The 20,894-nt window shown below is 39.2% G+C and overlaps 1 protein-coding gene across 2 annotated transcripts; it reads right to left on the bottom strand.

Moving 5' to 3' along the window:
* Positions 1–7,171: 7,171 nt before the first annotated feature.
* On the bottom strand, positions 7,172–19,681 carry si:ch211-63o20.7 (Serine/threonine-protein kinase pdik1l-B-like). 2 transcript variants are annotated; one of them, XM_042503462.1, is made up of 4 exons: positions 19,549–19,681; positions 17,648–18,407; positions 14,907–15,132; positions 7,172–9,736 (listed from the first exon to the last, which is right to left on the bottom strand). In XM_042503462.1, exons 2-4 carry the CDS (start codon positions 18,374–18,376, stop codon positions 9,492–9,494), a joined length of 1,200 nt encoding a protein of 399 aa, XP_042359396.1. In that variant the 5' UTR covers positions 18,377–18,407; positions 19,549–19,681; the 3' UTR covers positions 7,172–9,491. The 2 variants fall into 2 exon arrangements, with proteins under 2 accessions (XP_042359396.1, XP_042359397.1); XM_042503463.1 differs by having other exon boundaries at positions 17,648–18,404.
* Positions 19,682–20,894: the final 1,213 nt, after the last annotated feature.

The raw sequence follows: 20,894 nt of genomic DNA, 5'->3' as shown, positions 1-20,894 counted from the left end.
TCTAGGACATTTATGGGATTTTAGGGCTTTTGGGGGGATTTTAGGGCATTTCTAAGATTTTAGAACATTTCGAGTTTAGGACGTCTAGGATTTTAGAACGTTTCTAGGGTTTATGGATGTTTCTTGGATTTAAGGACATTTTTAGAATTGTAGGACATTTGGAGGGGTTAAGGGCATTTCTAGGATTTAGAACATTTCTTTGGATTTTTGGATGTTTATAGGATTTTAGAACATTCCTTGACATTTAGGACGTTCATGGGATTTTTGGACATTTATGGGATTTTTGGATGATTAAAGGATCTTAGGACATTTGTAGCATTTTAGGACATCAACAAGTTCTATTTTGAAGCTCTTTTATGCCCTCTGGCACCTTATGTATACTAAAAGTACAAAAACAATTCCCAGTGTGAATCACTTTATTTTGATTGTGAATTAGAAAATGGCTTTGGTGGGGGGTCAATATATCAGGGGTCTGATTCAGCCCACAGTCCATAAGTTGAGTATCACTGCTCGCGAGAAAGGTCACATGATCGGAGTGGCTGCTATAATGTGGTCCCCAATGTCAAGGTGCTGGCCCCTGCAGCAGACCCCTGGTGATTGCCCCATGAGAGTGTTTTACTGGCTCATTTGACACAGCCTTTCCAATTACATCTCCATCACTAAGCTGTCTATCCAGCACTGACTGAATGCTGTGTGCAGCCACACTCTTACTGGAAAGGCTTTGTCATTTGAAAAATAGCTAGCAATAAAGCACCGAGGGCTCCTGCAGCGACCTGTGTCTCGTATAGATTCCAGCAGCATGCGGGGACTGAAGCTGAACAGCCATGCGTAATTTCCTGGATGCGACGCTGTGTCGTGACTGGGCTCTGCTGTGTTGCTGTTGCAGTCCTGACGCAGTGAGGAATAGGCCACATTCGGGCTTTCTCTCTACGCTTGCTCACTCCTGCTATCAGCTGTGAAATGTGAAAGGACTCCCCCCGCCGCCCCACCTCCCTGCTCAGACTCGCTGAGTGTGTGCCCGAGCTGATTTGTGCCGTAGAGTAGGCAGCTCGGGCTAATCTTCACTGCAACATGAGCAGCAGGAGAGCAGGTTCACTGACACTCAGCTGGAGTGAAGGTTACAGGACGAGCCGACACAAAGAGGACAGACCATCTCTGTGTGATGATGTTCAACATATTCTGCCTCTCGCCAAATGGATGCACCACTTCATTTCACGCCGGTGTAGCGAAACAGTGGTGAAATGTGACTAATTACATTTACTCAAGTACTGTACCGAAGTTTAAATTTGAGGTACTTGTACTTTACTCAAGTATTTTCTTTTTATGTCTCTATACTTTTACTCCATTACATTTCAGAGGGAAATGTACTTTTTACTTAACTTATGTTTATGCTTGAAACATTTCAATTTTTTTGACTTTTCCTTAATGTTTTCTGAATTGCTCTTTACTGTAAAGCTAAATGTCACATTTTTTGCAGGATCATCTACAGACATTGATGATGTATGTCGATCAAAACATCATAACAACTTCATTGTGTAGTATGTCACTGAAAATATCACAAAAATGTCAAAGTATGGTATATCCTTCAAAAACCATATAAACTTCATAGTACAGTATGTTGTCTAAAATATAATGAAAGATCATAATATAGTATGTTCATGAAAAATCATGAAAATGGGATAGTATCTCATGTCAGGAAAAAAATAAAAACTTCATAGTATAGTACGTCACTCATGATATAGAAAAGTCATAGTATGGTCACCTAAATTGAAATGAAAATGTCATAGTAAAGAATGTAGTTCAAAATAATAACAACATCATTGTACAGTATGTTGGTCAAACATTAATAAAAAGATTATAGTATATTATGTCCCTCAAAAAATCCCAAAAAACTCATACTATAGTATGTTGCTCAGAAAATCAGAAAAACGTAATAGTATAGTATGTTGCTCAAAACATAAAAAAAACCCCTATCAAACTACAGTATGTCGCTCAAAAATTTTACAGACGTAATATTATAGTAAGTAGCTCACAAGATTATAAAAATGTCATACTATAGCATGTCGCTCAAAAACCATGAAAACATCATACTATAATATGTCACTCAACAAAATCATATAAACATAGTATTAGTATAGTATATCGCTCAAAAACTCACAAAAAGGTCAGAATATAGTATGTCGTTAAAAAAATTATACAAATGTCATACTATAGTATGTCTCTCGAATAATCATAGAAAGGTCATACTAAAGCATGTCGCTCAAATAATCAGAAAAACATCATACTGTAGTATGTCGTTCAAAAAATTAATAAAAACATCATAGTATAGTAGTCGTTCAAAAATTGATGGAAACGTTATACTATAGTATGTCCCTCAGAAAACTAGATAAGAACGTCATATGTATGTCGCTCAAAAAAATCATAAAAACGTTATACTATAGCATGTTGCTTAAAAAATCATAAAACGTTATAGTATAGTATGTCGCTCAAGAAATTATAAAAATGTCATAGTTGTTTGCTTAAAAAATTAGGTACATGAATCTTTTTTGAAGTTATGTATTTTGAAACATTTGCCTTTAATTTCTCTCAAATACTCAAAAATGGCAAAGGCAATTATGACCAAACTTTGTGCAGATGTGTGTTTGCTTTTTCTTAGCTTCGCTAAGAGGTACCACGAAGTTTATATCTCATAACCAGCTAAAGGGATTCATGTGAAACTCGATCTGAACCATCAAGAGTCGTGATTCTTATTCATAAAATATGGTAGTGGCTGCTGAAAGTGGGTGTGACTCATTACAATAAATCTATATTTGTAAACATTTTCTTTCAAAACTTCAAAAAATCACAATAAATCACCAGTACGTCCTACAGAGCTGACAATCTTATCAGCACTTTCACTGAATTATGACAAACTTGTGCTTCACTGCAACCTGTGGTCGACGCAGAAGTCCGTCACTCTGTATTTTTAAGAATACAAAGTAAAATCACTTACAATCTACATTTCCACAAGTCTTCATTCAAATGTCAAAACTGACACAGACATTGTTTGGAAAGGAGATATCACACATTTTAAATGGCATTCAGATCGGTTTAATGGTGAGCCCTCAGCGATATTCAATATCTTGTTGTAATTCATTTGTTTTCTGTTTCCCCTAATTTATAAGCTAAAATGTCACCAAAATATTTGATGCACCTGAAACTAAGTAGAATGGTGTAAGATTTTATTCAGATTTTATCACTAATTCTTTCATTGTTGTTGTTGCTTTAAGCATAAAAATACAAAAAAAATGCTCAATGCCCTTCTTCCATTTTTTTATCAGAATAATTCAAGCCAAAATACCCAGGTTTTAAAGGGTTAAAGAACAGATTCTATGCCATCTGCCCATATGTGCCGTGAAAGAGTTAGTCACTGTAATCAGTCCTCCTGTCCCCGCTGGCTGTTAACTAATCCCAGTCCAATGTGATTCCAGTGGTGTGAGGGGGGCAGGATCTTCAGTCCTCTGGTGTGGTGCAGAGTTTAAGGTAGGGGCGACTTCCTTGAGATTAGATTCCAGGTGCTGCTGTAACAGATAAAGGGTTAATGTAGAACAGGGATATTAAACTTGCTTTGCCCTGTGGCCACTTGTGCAAAATCCCTGCTGCAACAGAAATGTTTCTGGGATTTCAGGACATTTCTAGGATTGTGTTAGGATTTTAGGAAGTTTCTTGGATTTTGGGATGTTTGTAAGATCTTAGCATGTTTCATGGATTTTAGCACATTTCTAGGATTTTAGCACGTTACTAGGATCTTAGCACGTTACTAGGATTTTAGCACATTTCTAAGATCTCAGCATGTTTCATGGATTTTAGCACACTTCTAGGATCTTGGCACATTTCAAGGATTTTAAGGGGTTACTAGTGTTTTAGAAAGTTTCTCAGATTTTATGACATTTGTCTGATTTTAGGAAATTTGTAGGATTTTAGGATGTTTGTAGGATTTTAGGACATAGGGTTTCAGGACATTTCTGGGATTTCAGGAAGTTTTTCAGGTTTTTTAACATTTCTCTGATTTTAGGAAATTTCTAGGATTTGGGGATTTCTCTAGAATTTTAAGACATTTCAAAAATTTTAGGAAATTTCTCAGACTTTAGGATGTTATTAGGGCTTTAGGAAGTTTTATGACATTTCTCAGATTTTAGCAAATTCATAGGATTTTAGGACATTTCTCAGATTTTAGGATGCTCTGGGCCTTTCTAGGATTTGAGTAAATTTTCAAGATTTTAGAGCATTTCTAGGATTTTTGTACATTTCTAGAATTTCAATACATTTCTTGGGTTTTAGGGCATTACTAGGATTTCAGGACATTTCCAAGATTTTAGAGGATTTCTAGGACTTTGGGACATTTCTCGGATTTCGGGACATTTCTAGGATTTTAGGTCATTTCTAGGAGTTTCGGATGTTTAAAGGATTTTTTATTAGAATTTCAGGACATTAGGAGCTTAGCTAGGAACTCGTTGGGGGATGTGAAGTATCCCCCCTCGGCACTTTTTTTTTTTGATAAACAAGCTCTATTTTGATGCTGTTTTGTGTGAGCCAGTTGAGCATCCCTGCTCTAAACTCTGTGCAGCAGCAGGGAAGTTAAAGGTGGTGTGAGGAGGCTACTGGCTGACCAGCAGAGTGTGAGGAGTCACTCTCACGCATACCTGCAAACTTGTCGCTTTTCGGCGAAATTCGCCGTTTTGTTACAAAATATATCATTCACGTGATTGTTGTCAGTTGCCAGCCGCCGTTTCCCAGACTGGATGGAGTGAGACAAGGAGCACCTATATATATATACTGCACCTGGCACCTTATACAGTGGGTACGGAAAGTATTCAGACCCCCTTAAATTCTTCACTCTTTGTTATATTGCAGCCATTTGCTAAAATCATTTAAGTTCATTTTTTCCTCATTAATGTACACACAGCACCCCATATTGACAGAAAAACACAGAATTGTTGACATTTTTGCAGATTTATTAAAAAAGAAACACTGAAATATCACATGGTCATAAGTATTCAGACCCTTTGCTGTGACCCTCATATATTTAACTCAGGTGCTGTCCGTTTCCTCTGATCATCCTTGAGATGGTTCTACACCGTCATTGGAGTCCAGCTGTGTTTTATTATACTGATTGGACTTGATCAGGAAAGCCACACACCTGTCTATAAAAGACCTCACAGCTCACAGTGCATGTCAGAGCAAATGAGAATCATGAGGTCAAAGGACCTGCCTGAAGAGCTCAGAGACAGAAAAGTGGCAAGGTACAGCTCTGGCCAAGGTTACAAAAAAAATTCTGCTGCATTAAGGTTCCTAAGAGCACAGTGGCCTCCATAATCCTTAAATGGAAGACGTTTGGGACGACCAGAACCCTTCCTAGAGCTGGCCGTCCGGCCAAACTGAGCAATCGCGGGAGAGGAGCCTTGGTGAGGGAGGTAAAGAAGAACCCAAAGATCACTGTGGCTGAGCTCCAGAGATGCAGTCGGGAGATGGGAGAAAGTTGTAGAAAGTCAACCATCACTGCAGCCCTCCACCAGTCGGGGCTTTATGGCAGAGTGGCCCGACGGAAGCCTCTCCTCAGTGCAAGACACATGAAAGCCCGCATGGAGTTTGCTAAAAAAACACCTGAAGGACTCCAAGATGGTGAGAAATAAGATTCTCTGGTCTGATGAGACCAAGATAGAACTTTTTGGCCTTAATTCTAAGCGGTATGTGTGGAGAACACCAGGCGCTGCTCATCACCTGTCCAATACAGTCCCAACAGTGAAGCATGGTGGTGGCAGCATCATGCTGTGGGGGTGTTTTTCAGCTGCAGGGACAGGACGACTGGTTGCAATCGAAGGAAAGATGAATGCAGCCAAGTACAGGGATATCCTGGACAAAAACCTTCTCCAGAGTGCTCAGGACCTCAGACTGGGCCGAAGGTTCACCTTCCAACAAGACAATGACCCTAAGCACACAGCTAAAATAATGAAGGAGTGGCTTCACAACAACTCCGTGACTGTTCTTGAACAGCCCAGCCAGAGCCCTGACTTAAACCCAACTGAGCATCTCTGGAGAGACCTGAAAATGGCTGTCCACCAACGTTCACCATCCAACCTGACAGAACTGGAGAGGATCTGCTAGGAGGAATGGCAGACGTTCCCCAAATCCAGGTGTGAAAAACTTGTTGTATCATTCCCAAAAAGACTCATGGCTGTATTAGCTCAAAAGGGTGCTTCTACTAAATACTGAGCAAAGGGTCTGAATACTTATGACCATGTGATATTTCAGTGTTTCTTTTTTAATAAATCTTCAAAAATGTCAACAATTCTGTGTGTTTCTGTCAATATGGGGTGCTGTGTGTACATTAATGAGGAAAAAAATGAACTTAAATGATTTTAGCAAATGGCTGCAATATAACAGAGTGAAAAATTTAAGGGGGTCTGAATACTTTCCGTACCCACTGTATATACTAAAAGTACAAAAACAATTCCCAGTGTGACCCACTTTTTTCTACTTTTATTGTGAATTAGAAAATGGGTGACCAGATTTGGCCCACTGTCAGCATTTCCCAACAGGTGAGTTCTACTTTTACTGGATAACACATTGTGTTATCTGTTAACTCTGCTGCAGGACTTCACTAACTTAGAAAAAACAGATACATGGACTTGGATTTTCTTTGAAGTCTGTGTTGAAATAAAGACCCTAACAATTCAAATTTAAGACTTATGATTTTTAAGGACTAATATTTCTAACATGGAATTTCCGACTTTTTTCAAGGACCTGCAGAAACCCTGTCCTCACTTCCACAAAGCAAAGCAAATATTAAGTTTTACAATTTCAGGTTTATTTAAGAATATGGAATTTAAAAAAAGGGTTTCTGTGTTGTATTACAATAGATTTTTCAGCAATGTGAGCAAAAACCCTGTAAAATAAGTAGCCATCTAAAACATGGACTGTCAGCAACTGAGACTGATGACCAGTAATAAATGCTGTGGACTCAGCATGGATACGATCAGCAACCGCCCTAATGGTTGCCTTTAATTTCCTGTTCATGAGGGGGTGATGTATACGTGATCATTAGTCATTGCTAAACCAAACACAGTGAGCCTGCTTCGTTTTCAGTGCAGCGACCACAAAAACATTTCACAGTCACATACAGTAGTTTGACTTAACTTTCCAAATCCTCTTTACTTTAAGAAAGCAACAAAATCATCACTGATTACATGCACACTACCAAAATGAGGAAAAAAAATCAAAGTGAGACAGTTTATAAAAAACCCGTAATATTTTCAAGTCGTATTTAAAACTCCATGTAAAGCTTCGAGTTTTAAAAGCAGTGTTAGCAGTGTTTTTTGACAGACAGTTGTTTTTTGTATGTTGAAACCATCCCATTGCACAGCTGTATCGGCTGTATTCCACCTTATTTACACATAATGTGCTATTAGGAATAGAAGGCCACAATCCGAGACCTCTAAAATTACCACAGCCTTGAATCAACAACTGGTGCAGAAACAGTGATCACATTTACATGCACGAAATATTCAAGTTTTTGTCAAGTATTCAGTATTCAAGTCTCAATACCGGACACCCCCCCAGTATTGCTACTAAGCTGTTTACATGACTGATGAAAATGAATCTTCAGCCATTTCTCCAATGCACAAAACAACCACTCACATCTGTCTTTTTAATACAGTGGGAAAAACTATACTCGGCATTCACGCCTGGGTCAAATGACTCTGCAGTAGTTACGTGTATGTAGCGCCCGATCTTTGATTGCAGCATTTAGGGAAAAACAACACCCAAGTGAACGTGATAATTTTCTCCATTGGCAAGATGCAATGACTGGGCAACCGGGCTTAATCGGAAAATGCTTAGTTTAGTCTAATTTGGAATATCTACAAATTAACAATACTGTCATATTCAGAATAGTGGAATATTAGTGTGCATTTAAATGTAGCCAGTGTCAGCAACAATTAAGATTAGGCTTGGGCAGTATCATGGTATATCAGGATATTTAAAAATACAGAATGTATGTTTTTTAATAGCGCAAAACAAGTAGTAGCCAGTAAGGCTGCAAAATAAAATCCTTTAATGGGAGCTTCCTGGTGTGCGGATCTCTGTCTCTTTACACTTGTTAATCATGGATCCAGCACCCACTAAGGAATGAGCCTGTCCGTTTTTGAATTTTTCATGTTTTTCAATACTGTTATAAATACAGGCAGTATTGTATGCAGTGAACAGCACACACCACCAGAGTTTGGTCTCCGGTCTCTACTGGTGGAACAGGTAGCCACCTAGTGGTGGAGGGAGAAGATACAGGACTGTAAACAGCCGGCAGCCAACAGACAAAGAGACTGTGAGGGATAACAGCATGTTTTTACAGCTAACTTGGTGAATTAAGGATTTATTTCAACCAAACCAGAGCTGGTGATTGTTGGCACAGTGGACTTAGTCAGTAGGTAACTAGCAAGAGTAACCAAGATGGTTTGGGCAAGTTTTATTTTGTGTCTGTCAAATTTGAATGAAGTGTGTTTTATAATGAGCTAATGTGGCAATTAAGACTCCACAGCCAAGATGAACTTAACATTTTGTTGGTTCCTATTATTAGGGATGCACATTATTGGATTTTTTTTTTGGCCAATATCCAATATGCCGATATAAAAACAGTCCAATTATTATATATTATTATATGTATTTCTCTGAAGTGATATAAGTAGTGCATTTGCCGTCACTGCACACTTGCACCATCATATACCCTATACCCCGGTGAAATTTAAGGAAGGTATGAAGAATTAGATATCGCCCAAGTCTTTTTACTTTACTACTGCACTGGAATGTACAATGAATGCTATTTTTTAATGACTCACTTCACAAATCCGAGACATGTGGACATGCTGTGAAAATGCTACATAGATGTGTGGTTTAGTCAAGATAAAGATAAAAAAATCACAAAATACTTACATGTTAGCTACATTTCTTAAGGAGTAAAAAGCTCAGTGTTGGCAAATCAAGTCAAAATTAACACCCAAGTGAGCAGAACAGTGCTGACCCAGACAGAAAGCAGCAGCAACAGCAGCAGCAATCCCTTCTATTTCAGTTCAGCCATATGTACACACTAAAATTGATTTTCCATGTCAAGCATTCAAATAACAGCATGGTGCTTACATCAAACGCAGCCTCAGCACGTCCCTGTAGATCTCTATATGGTATTAGTCTGAATATTATTACATGTTTGGTCTGCAGTACAGACAGGCTTCAACTGGCCTCTTTGTTCCCAATCTGTGGGAACACAGTTTAGCTTCTGTCTCAGTGACAACAAAACAATCCCTTATAATCATACACATTTGTGATGCCCACTTTTCTGTGGCAACAAAGTGCTTATTTCTTACACATCTAGGAAGCACTGCAGTTGGGGGGGCTGTCAATACAATATTTCCGTGTAGTGGCTGTGCTGGTTATAGCCATTACGGTCCCTTAAGTGCACTTTATCAGTGGGAGTCCTCCTTCAGAGCGGAGCACACTCTGGCCTCCAGCTGCTCCGCCGGGGGCCGAGCATCCGGGTTTGAGGAGAGCATGTTTAAGAGCAGGGTGCACATGGCTGGGCCGGGAGGGGGTGGCAGCGGGGGCGCTCTCTTAAACTTCATCGGGATGCACAGCTGGAGGTCGGCGTTCTCCCACAAAGCTTCCCCCAGCGGCATCAGCCAGCCCGAGCGACCCTTAGACACGTACGCACCTACAGGAGGAAAGACACTGTTAAGTCATGATGCAGGACGCTGCGGGCCGACGGCAGCAACACGCGCTGCAGGGGGCCACTTGATGTCAGTGATTGTGGGCCACACTTGGATTTGTAAACAGTCAAGCAGCTACTGATGTGACATAATTCTAGGAACTGCCAACAGAGCCAAAGTGCTCTGACGACTGCAGGAGTGTGGAAGATCCTGAGAACACGCAGGACGCTCGAGCTTTGAGCGCAGTTATTTAAGCTTCTGTTTCTGCTTCTGTTCTGTCCACATTCATATAGCAGCAAGATATACAGTGCCTCACAAAAGTTTTTTTTTTTTTTACATAATTCATACAAATTTTATTGGGAATTTTTTGCAACGAACCTTCAAACAATATTGTCATAAATTTGTGAAGTGAAATGAAAAAACAAAACTACTCTTAAAAAAATTAAAAGTGGTGTGTACATATGAGACAGAAATGATAACAAAGATGTGCCATCAGGATTTCAAAATAAAGGCGTATCTTAACCTTTTGGGACCTAAGTCTGCATCACTTTTCCTGTGCTGTGTTTAAACGCCCTCTCAAAAATAAAAAAGCTTCGAAATTTGAGGAAAATGCTTTGATTTCTTTTGAAAACACCGGGAAAAAAATCAATATGCAACTTGGCAAGAATTGTTTTGCAAAAATTAAGAAACCAGTGAAATTAGAAATAAAAAAGCTAGTGAAAAATATCCCCCAAAATATATTTATAATTATAATAATTATATTTTTAAAATAATGTCCCAGAATTATGATTTTTAAGCCCTTATCTTCAAGACATTTCATTGTTTGTTTTAAACCTTTTTTTTTGTCTTTTTTTTGTTTCCTCCTTACCTTTTAGATAATTTGCTTGTATTTCTAAAAAATTTTTTTTTACATTTTTGGGTCATTTCTTCTCAAGTTGCTCATTTGCCTTTTTCATAAAAAAGCCAATTTGCTCAAGTCTCAGAGGGTTAAAGAGGGGTATGTATTAATGTTTTCACTTTGCATCAATAACCCCGGATCATTGAATTGATCTATGGATCCGGATTGATGTGCTGTTACATCGCGACTGATTAGACCTCAGAAGTTGGGCAAAGTTCTTTCTGTCAGACTATTATGAAATTAATACCTGAGGGTTTTGGCTGCTGATCAGAGTGATTAAGAAAGACAAAACTGGGCTCTAACTCAAACTCGTCATTTGTCTTCTTTGACATTTTCTAGACTAAATGATTAATTGAAAAAAAAAAGACTAATGAGGAGAAAAAAATCATTAGTTGCACCTCCCCAAAAAATTAAATAGGATAATCTGTGACAGTAATTACAGTCCTCTATGGGAATATATATACAAATTATACTTTATTTCATTTAGATATATTTTTTAGTGGTAAAAACACGTCTGTTATGCAAAAGCAAGTCATCCCTTTGTCTTTGACATTTTCTTGTCAGAGTGGACAGATTATCGACCTGGCCGATTTTTGGGGCCGTTATTTGGCATTTTGCCAATTATCTGTATCTGTACTTTATTTTAATGATCACTGATAAAATGTATTAATTAAAATGTGCAAAAAAAACATCAGCATGGGAGGAAGTTTTACTCCGTAAAACCTCAGGGAGCTATTTTTAATTTTTTTTATTCATTAATTTTCACTTTATAAAAAAAATCCTGGGAACTTGCTGTATATGATGTTGAAAGTTTCAGTTTTCATGAAACATCTGCTAAAAGCATTTAAACAAAGTTTTGTGTTTGAGTTTGTTATATTCAAAATTCTAAATATTGACAGAAAGATTTTCACTTTTATTGTATATGGGATCGGTTCCAAATATCTGTTATCGATCTCATTAACTACTTAGAATTGGTATCTGCCCTGAAAAGCAAGTATTGGTCGACCCCTATTTTCTTGGCTAAATGATAAATCTTTTTTTTTTTTATTTGAGTAATAAGGAGAAAAAAAATCATTATTTGCAACTCCCCAAATTTAAATAGGATAATCTGTGAAAGTAAGTACAGTCTTCTCTAGAGTATACACACATTTTATTTATAGATATAATTTTTTTAATGTTAAAATGTTACGATGCTCTACTGAACCGTGACCCAAACACTTGAGGTCAGTCAGGTGGCACAGAGCCAACAAGTGCTGGGCTTTGAGAAGGACAAACACACGAGGCTATGCGCTGCTCCTTGACTCTGCTCTGTGTGCTCGTCTTCCTCGTCACATAACTGTGTGGGTGTGTGGGTCCTGAGAGAGGATAAAGTAAAATAATGGAGCGTTTTATCTGTCTGTGAAAAGCCTCCTGCTGCCTCTCCCCATTTTCTCGCTGACAAAAAGGGCTGTGATCTGGACTGCTAAATTCCATTTGGGCTGTTTTTTTTTTTTATTTGAATCCACTGAAACCCCTCTCTTCCTACAATCATAACCGTTTCATGCCGCCTAATGGAGTATCAATGACTCAAGGAGGTTCTCAGCCACTAAACCTGGAGATAATGGTTCATATCTCTGCCTTCGAGTCAGCCCATTTTTTGTCAATAAAACGAGACATCTGTGTAAGAGCTATTCCGCTGCTCTCTGACAGTGGAGCGCAGAGCACAACAGAGCCCAGCGTCCATTAAGACGCCTCCTTATCCTGTGGTCACATGGGACAGGACAGGAAAATAGGACATTAAAAGAGTGATTAAAGTCTCAGTGCTGGTCTACACAGCTGCACTGAATGCTCCGTGCTTGTACAGGATTGGCGAGAGTTTTGCAGACTCACTTCATCAAAGTTCTATGCAGTGACAAGCTGACCAGAACACAGCTGCATCTGTGCATCCCCATCAAAATCTAATTGATCCTCACTGACTGGAAAAAGCACAGAGTCAGGACCCAAAGGTGGGTAAGAAGATGAAATTATAAATAGATTAAGATGAAAGGAACTCTCACAAGCTGCTAACATCAGCACGTTTGTGGCCCACCAGGCTGTCTTGGCTTGACTCGGGGGATTTGGATCTCCGTAGAACAGGGAATGGAACGGTTGTCTTTCATTAGGCAGGTTTCCATTAATGCTCAAATTGCACTAATTGAAATTGTGAAGAATAAATATTCCTAATGGAAACATGCCAATTTTAAGAAAATGTATCACAACACATTTTTAATGCTACATGAGGTCAGGTTATTCTAAAAAAGCCATATTTTGCAAAACTGCAACGGAAACACTTTCTGTCTTTTCTAAGTCGTGATGCTATGGTTATGTGCTTTCAGAGGGAACTGGCTCCCTCATGATGCAGCAGGAGCTGCAAGAGATGTTACTGAACTGCATAACTCCTCAAAAGTTGAGCGGATCATCCAGATGTTTTGAATCCACAATTCCTCTGTGAAATCGCAGACTATCACCTCTCAGAAATCTCTCATACATGGCCACATGAGGGGCTCGGCTTTACATTACGGCTCCATAACACACCTGCGTCACCTTGGATTGGAGAGAGTGGCGGCTAGTGTGGTGGCTGCAACAGAGATAAAGCTGCTAATGTGTTGAACATCCATCACCATGCTTGTCACCAGAGGAGAGGTTGCAAAACATCACTCAATGGAAATGCAGTCATTCTGTTTCATCAATATTTCGCTTACGTTTTGCACAAATCTGTAATGGAAACCCACCTACTTGCAATGTGCTTGTCTTTAATCAATGACAAATTAAAGCAGTGCACGCTTCAGTGCTGTTTACTGTTCAGGCTCCTCTGTTATGGAACCATCTTCCAGTTTCCAGGAGGCAGACGCTGTCTCCACATTTCAGAGTAGACTTAAGACCTTACTCTTTTATGAAGCTTGTAGTCAGGGCTGGCTCAGGCTCTCATTGAACCAGCCCCTAGTTAGGCTCATAAAGGCCTAGTCTGCTGGGGGACTTCCTGTGATAAACTGAGTTCCTCTCTCCTTCTCTCTCTTCATTTGCAAACATCCATGTCTTATTACTGCATATCTCTAACTTCTCCACAGCATTTGTGCTCCCTTGTCTCGTAAAATTTCGTTGATCGCAGCTACGCCTGGATCATGGGTCACGGTTGCAGTGACTACTACAGCTACTATTATTAGTCATACCTCCACTATTACTATTACTGATACTTATTATCATTATTATATTACTATTACTGCACTCCCAGACATCAGGAGAGCTCTATTGTGAAGTATGCGGACGACACCACTGTCATTGGCCGTATTACAAACAACGACAAGACTTACGTCACACATCACACATCAGCACCCAGGTTAAAAACGCACAGAAAAGGCTCTGCTTCCTACGGAAACTTAAGAAGGCTATACTCCAGAGCAAGATCCTGGTTAACTTCTACTGTCTCCTCTGTCTCTCTCTCTTTGTATCTTTTTTATATGAATTACTGTAATTTTTTTTATGTTGATCTGCACCTATTGCACGTCTGTCTGTCCTGGAGGAGGGATCCCTTCTCAGATGCTCTTCTTGAGGTTTCTACCTTTTTTTTCTGTTTATGTTTTTTGGGGGGAAGTTTTTCCTTCTTCACTGTGAGGGTCGACGGACAGAGGGATGTTGTGTGCTGTAAAGTCCTCTGAGGCAAATTATGATTTGTGTTATCGGGCTTCATGAATAAAATTGAATCAATGCAGCATGGTTTGACACGTTACAGCCTTATTTGCCACTGCAAAACTCCAGCTGGAGTAGCAAAGGGCTAAAGTCCCCACTGTCTGCTTGTATTATTTGAATTAGCTCTGGTTCTAATCCATATAAGAATGTAAATAGCATGAATCATCCATCTCTTTGCCATTTAGATTAATGATTGTACGCTCCGAGGTTGATGAATGTATGATGTATGGTATGTGACATTTTTAATATGTGCCAGTTAATTAAGTCAAACTGGATTCAGTGCGATGCGTCATCAACCTGACCACACACTCAACCCCTTCAACCTTTCTGTGAGGGCCCTGACTGGTGAGGGGGGATACAATATGACATGATGGTGCTGATGTGTCACTTGACATGTGAACACTGTATACATGGAGGTACTGACAAAATCTGCATTCACATATTTGCATGTTGATGTGTAATGTAAGTTTATATCTCAACAGCTGGAGAGTTGCACAGTTGCTCACACTGTTTGGTTTGAGACATCAGGAATTCTCTTTCTGTGTGGTTATTTCTTTTGCCTCTCCACTCACCCAGTTGCTCCTGCGTAGTCCCTTCTTCCAGAAAGGTGATTCTCTCCAGGACAGCCCAGAACATCACACCCAGGGAGAAGATGTCTGCCTGGGCCGTGTAGGTCAGCCCCCCCCACACCTCTGGAGCCATGTAGAAGTCAGAGCCACAGGTGGAGGAGAAGTGCTGCCGGGTCAGATCCCCGTCCACCGAGCCTCCGCTCATCTTGCTCAGACCAAAGTCTGCCACCTAAAGGATGGACGGGCAGATTAGCTGAGACAAAGATGCAGGATGCGAGCAGGGATCCTCAACTTGCTTTGGGGCCACATTTGCAAAATGACAGGTGGCCAGGGACCAGTCACAGCAGCTCCATACATCTCTCCAGGGTTTTAGGACATTTCTAGGATTTTGGGACATTTCTCAGATTTGCGGACACTTGTCAGATTTAAGGACGTTTCTAGGATTATTAGAACAATTTTAGGATTCAGAACATTTTAGCATCATTCCAGGATTTTCGGACATTTCTCACACTTTAGGGCCTTTCTAGGATTTTAGGATGTTTCCCTAGGAGCCAGATTTGGCTTGCGGGCCATAAGTTGAGTATCACTACTCTAAAACCATTTCTTTTCTTTCGGCCTGTGCCTTTTGTAAAACAGTGATGTCCTGATACCATGCTTTATTTTTCACTATGAAAAAAGATTTATCAAATGTGTAGGGGGTGACTGAGATATGGAGTCACTACATTGCAATCTGAACAAAATGTTCACTCAGTCAAACTGACAAATAAAATTATTTGCATTTTTGCTAAAAAAAACAACAACAACAAAAAAAAACATAAATATAGTTGCTGATTAACTATGTTATCTCTTTTATCTCTTTAATAATTTTAAGTAAAATGCAAATTATATTCAGATTAGAGCTTGTCAAATGTGAATAGTTACAGGTGTTCTTTGTCTTCTGTTTTAGTAAACTGTATCTCTTGGTTCTGAACAGCTGGTCTAACAAAACAACACATTTGAATAGGATACATATATTTTCTGCACTATTACCAAAATTACATTGGATTGGAAAGGGGAAGGACCAAATGTGATTTAAATGTAAAATTTTCAAGTTAAAGAAATACTGCACCCACAAAATGACCATTTGTATATAAATGAGTCGTGCTGTGTTACTTTGAAATTGTGAAAAAAAAACCTATTTTTTTCTTGCATGCCTCTGCAGTTAATGACGAACATATTGATTTATTGATTAAGGACCACTTTACAAGAGCAAAACTAATTCAAAACATCTGTTTATTAACTCTCACATGAGTCCTGCAGTGTAATCTGTAATCTCATTTATTGCGGTATGCTCGGTGCTTCCCAAACACTTCTCTAAAGCTAAGGTTTTAGGGAAAAGCCATGTGTTTGGGAAGCACTGAGCAAACAACTGCATCTATGAGACTGTTTGCTTGTTTGTTAAACATGGTTCCCAATCACTCAATATGGAGGCATTCGAGAAAAACTAACTTTTCTTCACAAATTAAAGTCAACACAGCACGACTGATTTACTGGGTAAAGTATTCCTTTAAAGGCACCTGAAGAATATTTTCAATCAGCCCTCACAAGCCTTCAGCAGGATGTCTGAGATAAAACCTTGTGAGAGCAGTTATGGTGTATTTTAGTATTTAATTTAGCCCTTTAAATAATTTACTCCACAAAACAACTGCATCAGTGCCTGGACTTTGAATTTTGCTTCCTGACTATACCGTTATGCCATTTATTTCCCATAATTTATCTGTTTATCATACTCCAAATTTTAAAGCACCTCTGGTATAATGATAAAATGTCTGAAATGCAACTGATACAGATTTTTTCAGAGTTTTGTATTTTAATCATTTTGTTACATAGGGATAAGATCAGCATATTTGGTGAAATTTTTCTTTTATTTTGCTTTTAACCCATTGAAACCTTAGCAAATTGTCTCGATTTCTTTCAGAAACATGGGAAGAAGGTGATTAGCAAAAAAACAAGAAATTGCCCCAAAAAAAGCAAGAAACAGGAAGATTACTTTAAAATTTGTAAAGATAACTAAATAAATACATACATACATAAAAGACAGTTTAAATGAACAAACAAAGGAAAAGGTGCTTTAAATATTCTAATAATTTAGTAACATTATTATGTAATTATGACCATTATAAATAGCTTTTTTCTTTTATTCCCTAGGACATCTTATTTCCCATGTTTCTTTCAAAACATGTGAAGAGATAGGATGAGCGACAAAAGAAAAATGAAAAATTAGGAAGAAATCGAACAAACAACTAAGGGATGACCTGGAAAAATGTGCTTAAAAAATTATGATTTTGTAACAACTTTAATATAATCATGAGAATTATAAATATAGTTTTTTCCCTAGCTATTTCCTTTTTTCCATAGACATTGTGCCCTAGCCTTTTTGAAAATAATGTTCTAAAGCTGCTAATTTCTTGCAGTTTGTGGAACATTTCTTACCTTTTTCTCCATGTTTTTAAAAGAAATCACAATAATTTAAAGGTTAAAATAATGAAGGTTAAAATATCGTAAAAGGCATCTGAAAGCAGAACAAGGAAAATGCTGTTGCACCAGGTTTTAGATGGTTAATTCTAATTAGATTATTATGTCTCAAGTTCATTGCTACTGTGAAAACCAAAAACCCTCTGACAGACAACGACACTTTCAAATTTTCCAACAAGTTGTGTAACTCTGAGATAATGTCACTTGATCTACTCTGTCACTGTGCCTACCTTGATCACAGGGCCACCTGGTTTCACACAGACCAGCACGTTGTCAGGCTTCAGGTCTCGGTGCGTGATACCCAGGCTGTGCAGGAAGGCCACGGCGTTGCAAAGCTGTCGCACCACGCTGTGGTTACGCTGGGAGTCTGGTGGCCTGGAGAGCAGGTAGTTATTCAAGTCGCCCCCGTCACAGTACTCCATCACCAGCCACAGGGCCAAGCAGCGCAGGGGCCCCGACTCCTCGGCCTCCCTGTGGGCCGGTCTCTTCCTGGCTCTGTTCTGAGGTCTTTGTGGTGTTGTAGAATCACATGCATTTGGTTTGGTCTTGTCCTGAAGGTTGGGCCTGGCCTGAACAGTGTTGGTCCTGTCCTGAAGTCTTGAGGCAGAGCTAGTCCTCCGCTGGGTGTTATTCCTCTCCTCAGTTTGTGGCGCTCTGACTACACTGCCTTTCAGCACGCTTTCAACCAGCCGTGGAGGCAGTTTGCCTGGTTTCAGGGGCTTCAGGCTCCTTGGGCCGGTCTGCAGGAGGCAGCTGTGGAGTGCGATGACATTGACGTGGTTCTTGGCGGTGGCTCTCATGGCCCACAGCTCCTGCAGGTAGAGTTCAATGCACTCTGGGTTTTTGCAGGGCAGCCGCTTGATCGCCACCCTCTGTCCTGTTTTGGCCACATGGCCCTCAAAGACCACACCGTAGCTGCCTCGTCCCACCTCCCTCTCTAAAGTGTACAGCTCCTCCATCTCTCACAGGTGCTGCAGCCGAACGTCACTGCTGACAAAGAGAATATAAATGATTTTAGCATGAGAAAAATCACAAAACACATCAAATGAGTGTCTAACAATAGCACTGACAACACTGTAGCTGTACAATAACATTAGCTGGCAAACATTTACTACTTGACTTAATGAGAATGGGTTTTGTTTTCACAGGGTTCCAACACATTGTCATGGACAAAATTTAAAAACCTTTTGCAAAGACAGTTTTTTTTTCTTGAACCACAGCTTTTTTCAAACATATAAGATTCAAACTCTATGTTTTGTTTTTTTTTACAGTTTCTGATTATGAGAAGCTGTGTAATTAGAGGGATTTTTGAAGTGAACATGCCTTTAATAAATCTAAGGAAAAAAATCTATAAAAATATAATCAAAAGGAAAAAGAAAAGCCAAACTGTTTAAGGCAACATGCCCTCCAAATTTATTTTCTTTGAAAAAAAAAATAAATAAATAAAATGAAAAAGTCCGGTTTTAAATATTTTCTATAAATATCACCAAAAACAAAACAAAAAAATATTGTCAAAATGTTTCATTTTTAATAAAAATAAAAAATCACATTTTTTTAAGAAGAAAAAAAAAACGCCAATAGTCGGCGGTAAAACAAATACAAAATACAGCCGATCAAAAATGTATACCTCTAACCTTTGACTTAAGTCGATAGTGTTTCAAAATGATTTGTGATTCATACATGAAGTACATGTATTAGTATTGTACATGATGAACACATCAACAAAAACAACCAGCACGTTATCACACGTCGACGCAAATTAAAGCCGCATCGTCAGATGACGTCGTCAGCCACAAAATAAATAAATGAATAAATTAACCGTTATCTTACATGGATGTAATTTATTGTATTACACACGTTTCCACGACATTTCCAAAACTTTCAGTGATTTCCATGACTTTTCCCAGTATTGCATGACGTCTACTACACAACTGAAGTTAATGTTGCTCTAACGTAAAGTTTTATTACGTAAACAAATGATTACACCACACTATCTATTGACATTTTCAGCGTGAAGTTAGTTACTGAGTACATGTTACATGACGCTGTCTGAAGTTACTACACCATTATTATTAACGTTTTAAAGAGAAGCATCACAGCTGTACTCTCCTGATTCTCATCTCAAACTTACCCACAATGCTTCCGCTCACATTACCAGCTGAGAATCGACGTGAATCTGCACTCTACTCTTTAAGAAGCCGTATCGCACCATTTTCAGAGAAATCCGTTTGTTTTATTATTCAAAACGCTCAGATAAAATGGCACAACAACAAATGAACCACCGAAAAAATGCGACGGACTTCCGTGTCTACATTTAGAGCGTCCCGCTCTGTGCGTTCCTGCATTGTCATTGGCTCCGGAAATTCGGCCCCGTGTTATGATTGGTCGGCAGCGGCCGTGGAGGGCGGGTCAAACCGTTCGAATTGTCCAAGGATGAAGAGCAGCGCACGAGAATAAACAGAGTAATGGCGTCACGTGACTCACGGAGGCTTCAAATAGTTCCCGGAAGTGTCTGGCGGGCCATTTGAATACATGATGGGGAGAGACGAAACTCCGATTTTCGCTAAATAGCAGTCAATAACCGCATTGATTTACAATAACATGGAGCGCACTGTCTCTAGTTTCATTATTATATTGTTTTTTAAAGTAAACCGTGCTAATATTTGAAGATCAATGTAAATAAATAAACAGCTAGATTGAGAAGAGAGAGAACATTTCACCCAAACAAAGAGCACACCATTGAGAGGCCTTGTGTATGGTTTCATAAAAACAAGAAACAGGAAAAGGCTTGCAGAGGACAGGGAGCTGACACTCAGGATGAGGGTGCTGTCTCAGTGCAGGAGTCTCCAGGCGCCACTGAATCCTGTGTAGCTCTTTTGCTGAAAGAGGGAGGGAGAAAAGGACAGGAGAGAGGGTTAGACATGCCTTTATAGGCCTGGGTGGGAAACCACCACACATGAGACGGGTTTGGTCCCCAACTTCAGTTATGAAACTTTGTTAATTGTGTTAAGTTTGTTCTTATCATAGTGAATTACTCGCTTGGAAATTAGCTTTTGCTCTGCTAACCTCAGCATTTCTTTATAGTGTTTCATATGAAAGGCCTTGATCCTTTTTTTAATAATTTATCAGACTTCGATCCTTTGTCAGCCTGCCCGTCCCTGTGTCCAAGCTTTATCCTTTGATTAAAAAGGTCTAGCTACTTTATTGTTCTATGCCGTCACACTACTGTTAATATAAGAGAGTGATTTTAATACAAAGCGTAAATCACTGCATGTGAATGCATGAATTAGTCAGATCTGCGCTGCAGAGGAGAGCCTTCATCAGGCTGTGTAATATTGCCCTCTGCTGGATTTATACATTAATGAACTGCATTAAACTAGAGCCTTCTGCGTTTTTATAACCCGCTTTGAAATAGTCCCTCCAGCACCCAGTGCTCCTAATGTAAGTTACCAATATATAATAACAAGATTACTTATA

Source organism: Plectropomus leopardus, chromosome 16, assembly GCF_008729295.1.
Source record: "Plectropomus leopardus isolate mb chromosome 16, YSFRI_Pleo_2.0, whole genome shotgun sequence".
NCBI classification, from domain to species: domain Eukaryota; kingdom Metazoa; phylum Chordata; class Actinopteri; order Perciformes; family Serranidae; genus Plectropomus; species Plectropomus leopardus.
This window is presented reverse-complemented; position numbering and strand designations above follow the sequence as displayed.

Bases quoted from the DNA above. Each gene is read 5' to 3' on its own strand.
- si:ch211-63o20.7 (XM_042503462.1), bottom strand. From the start codon at position 18,376: ATGGAGGAGCTGTACACTTTAGAGAGGGAGGTGGGACGAGGCAGCTAC. The intron at 15,133-17,647 runs GTAGGCACAGTG...TCCATCCTTTAG, and splicing joins CAGGTGGCCCTGTGATCAAG to GTGGCAGACTTTGGTCTGAG. The intron at 9,737-14,906 runs GTGAGTGGAGAG...TTCCTCCTGTAG, and splicing joins GACTACGCAGGAGCAACTGG to GTGCGTACGTGTCTAAGGGT.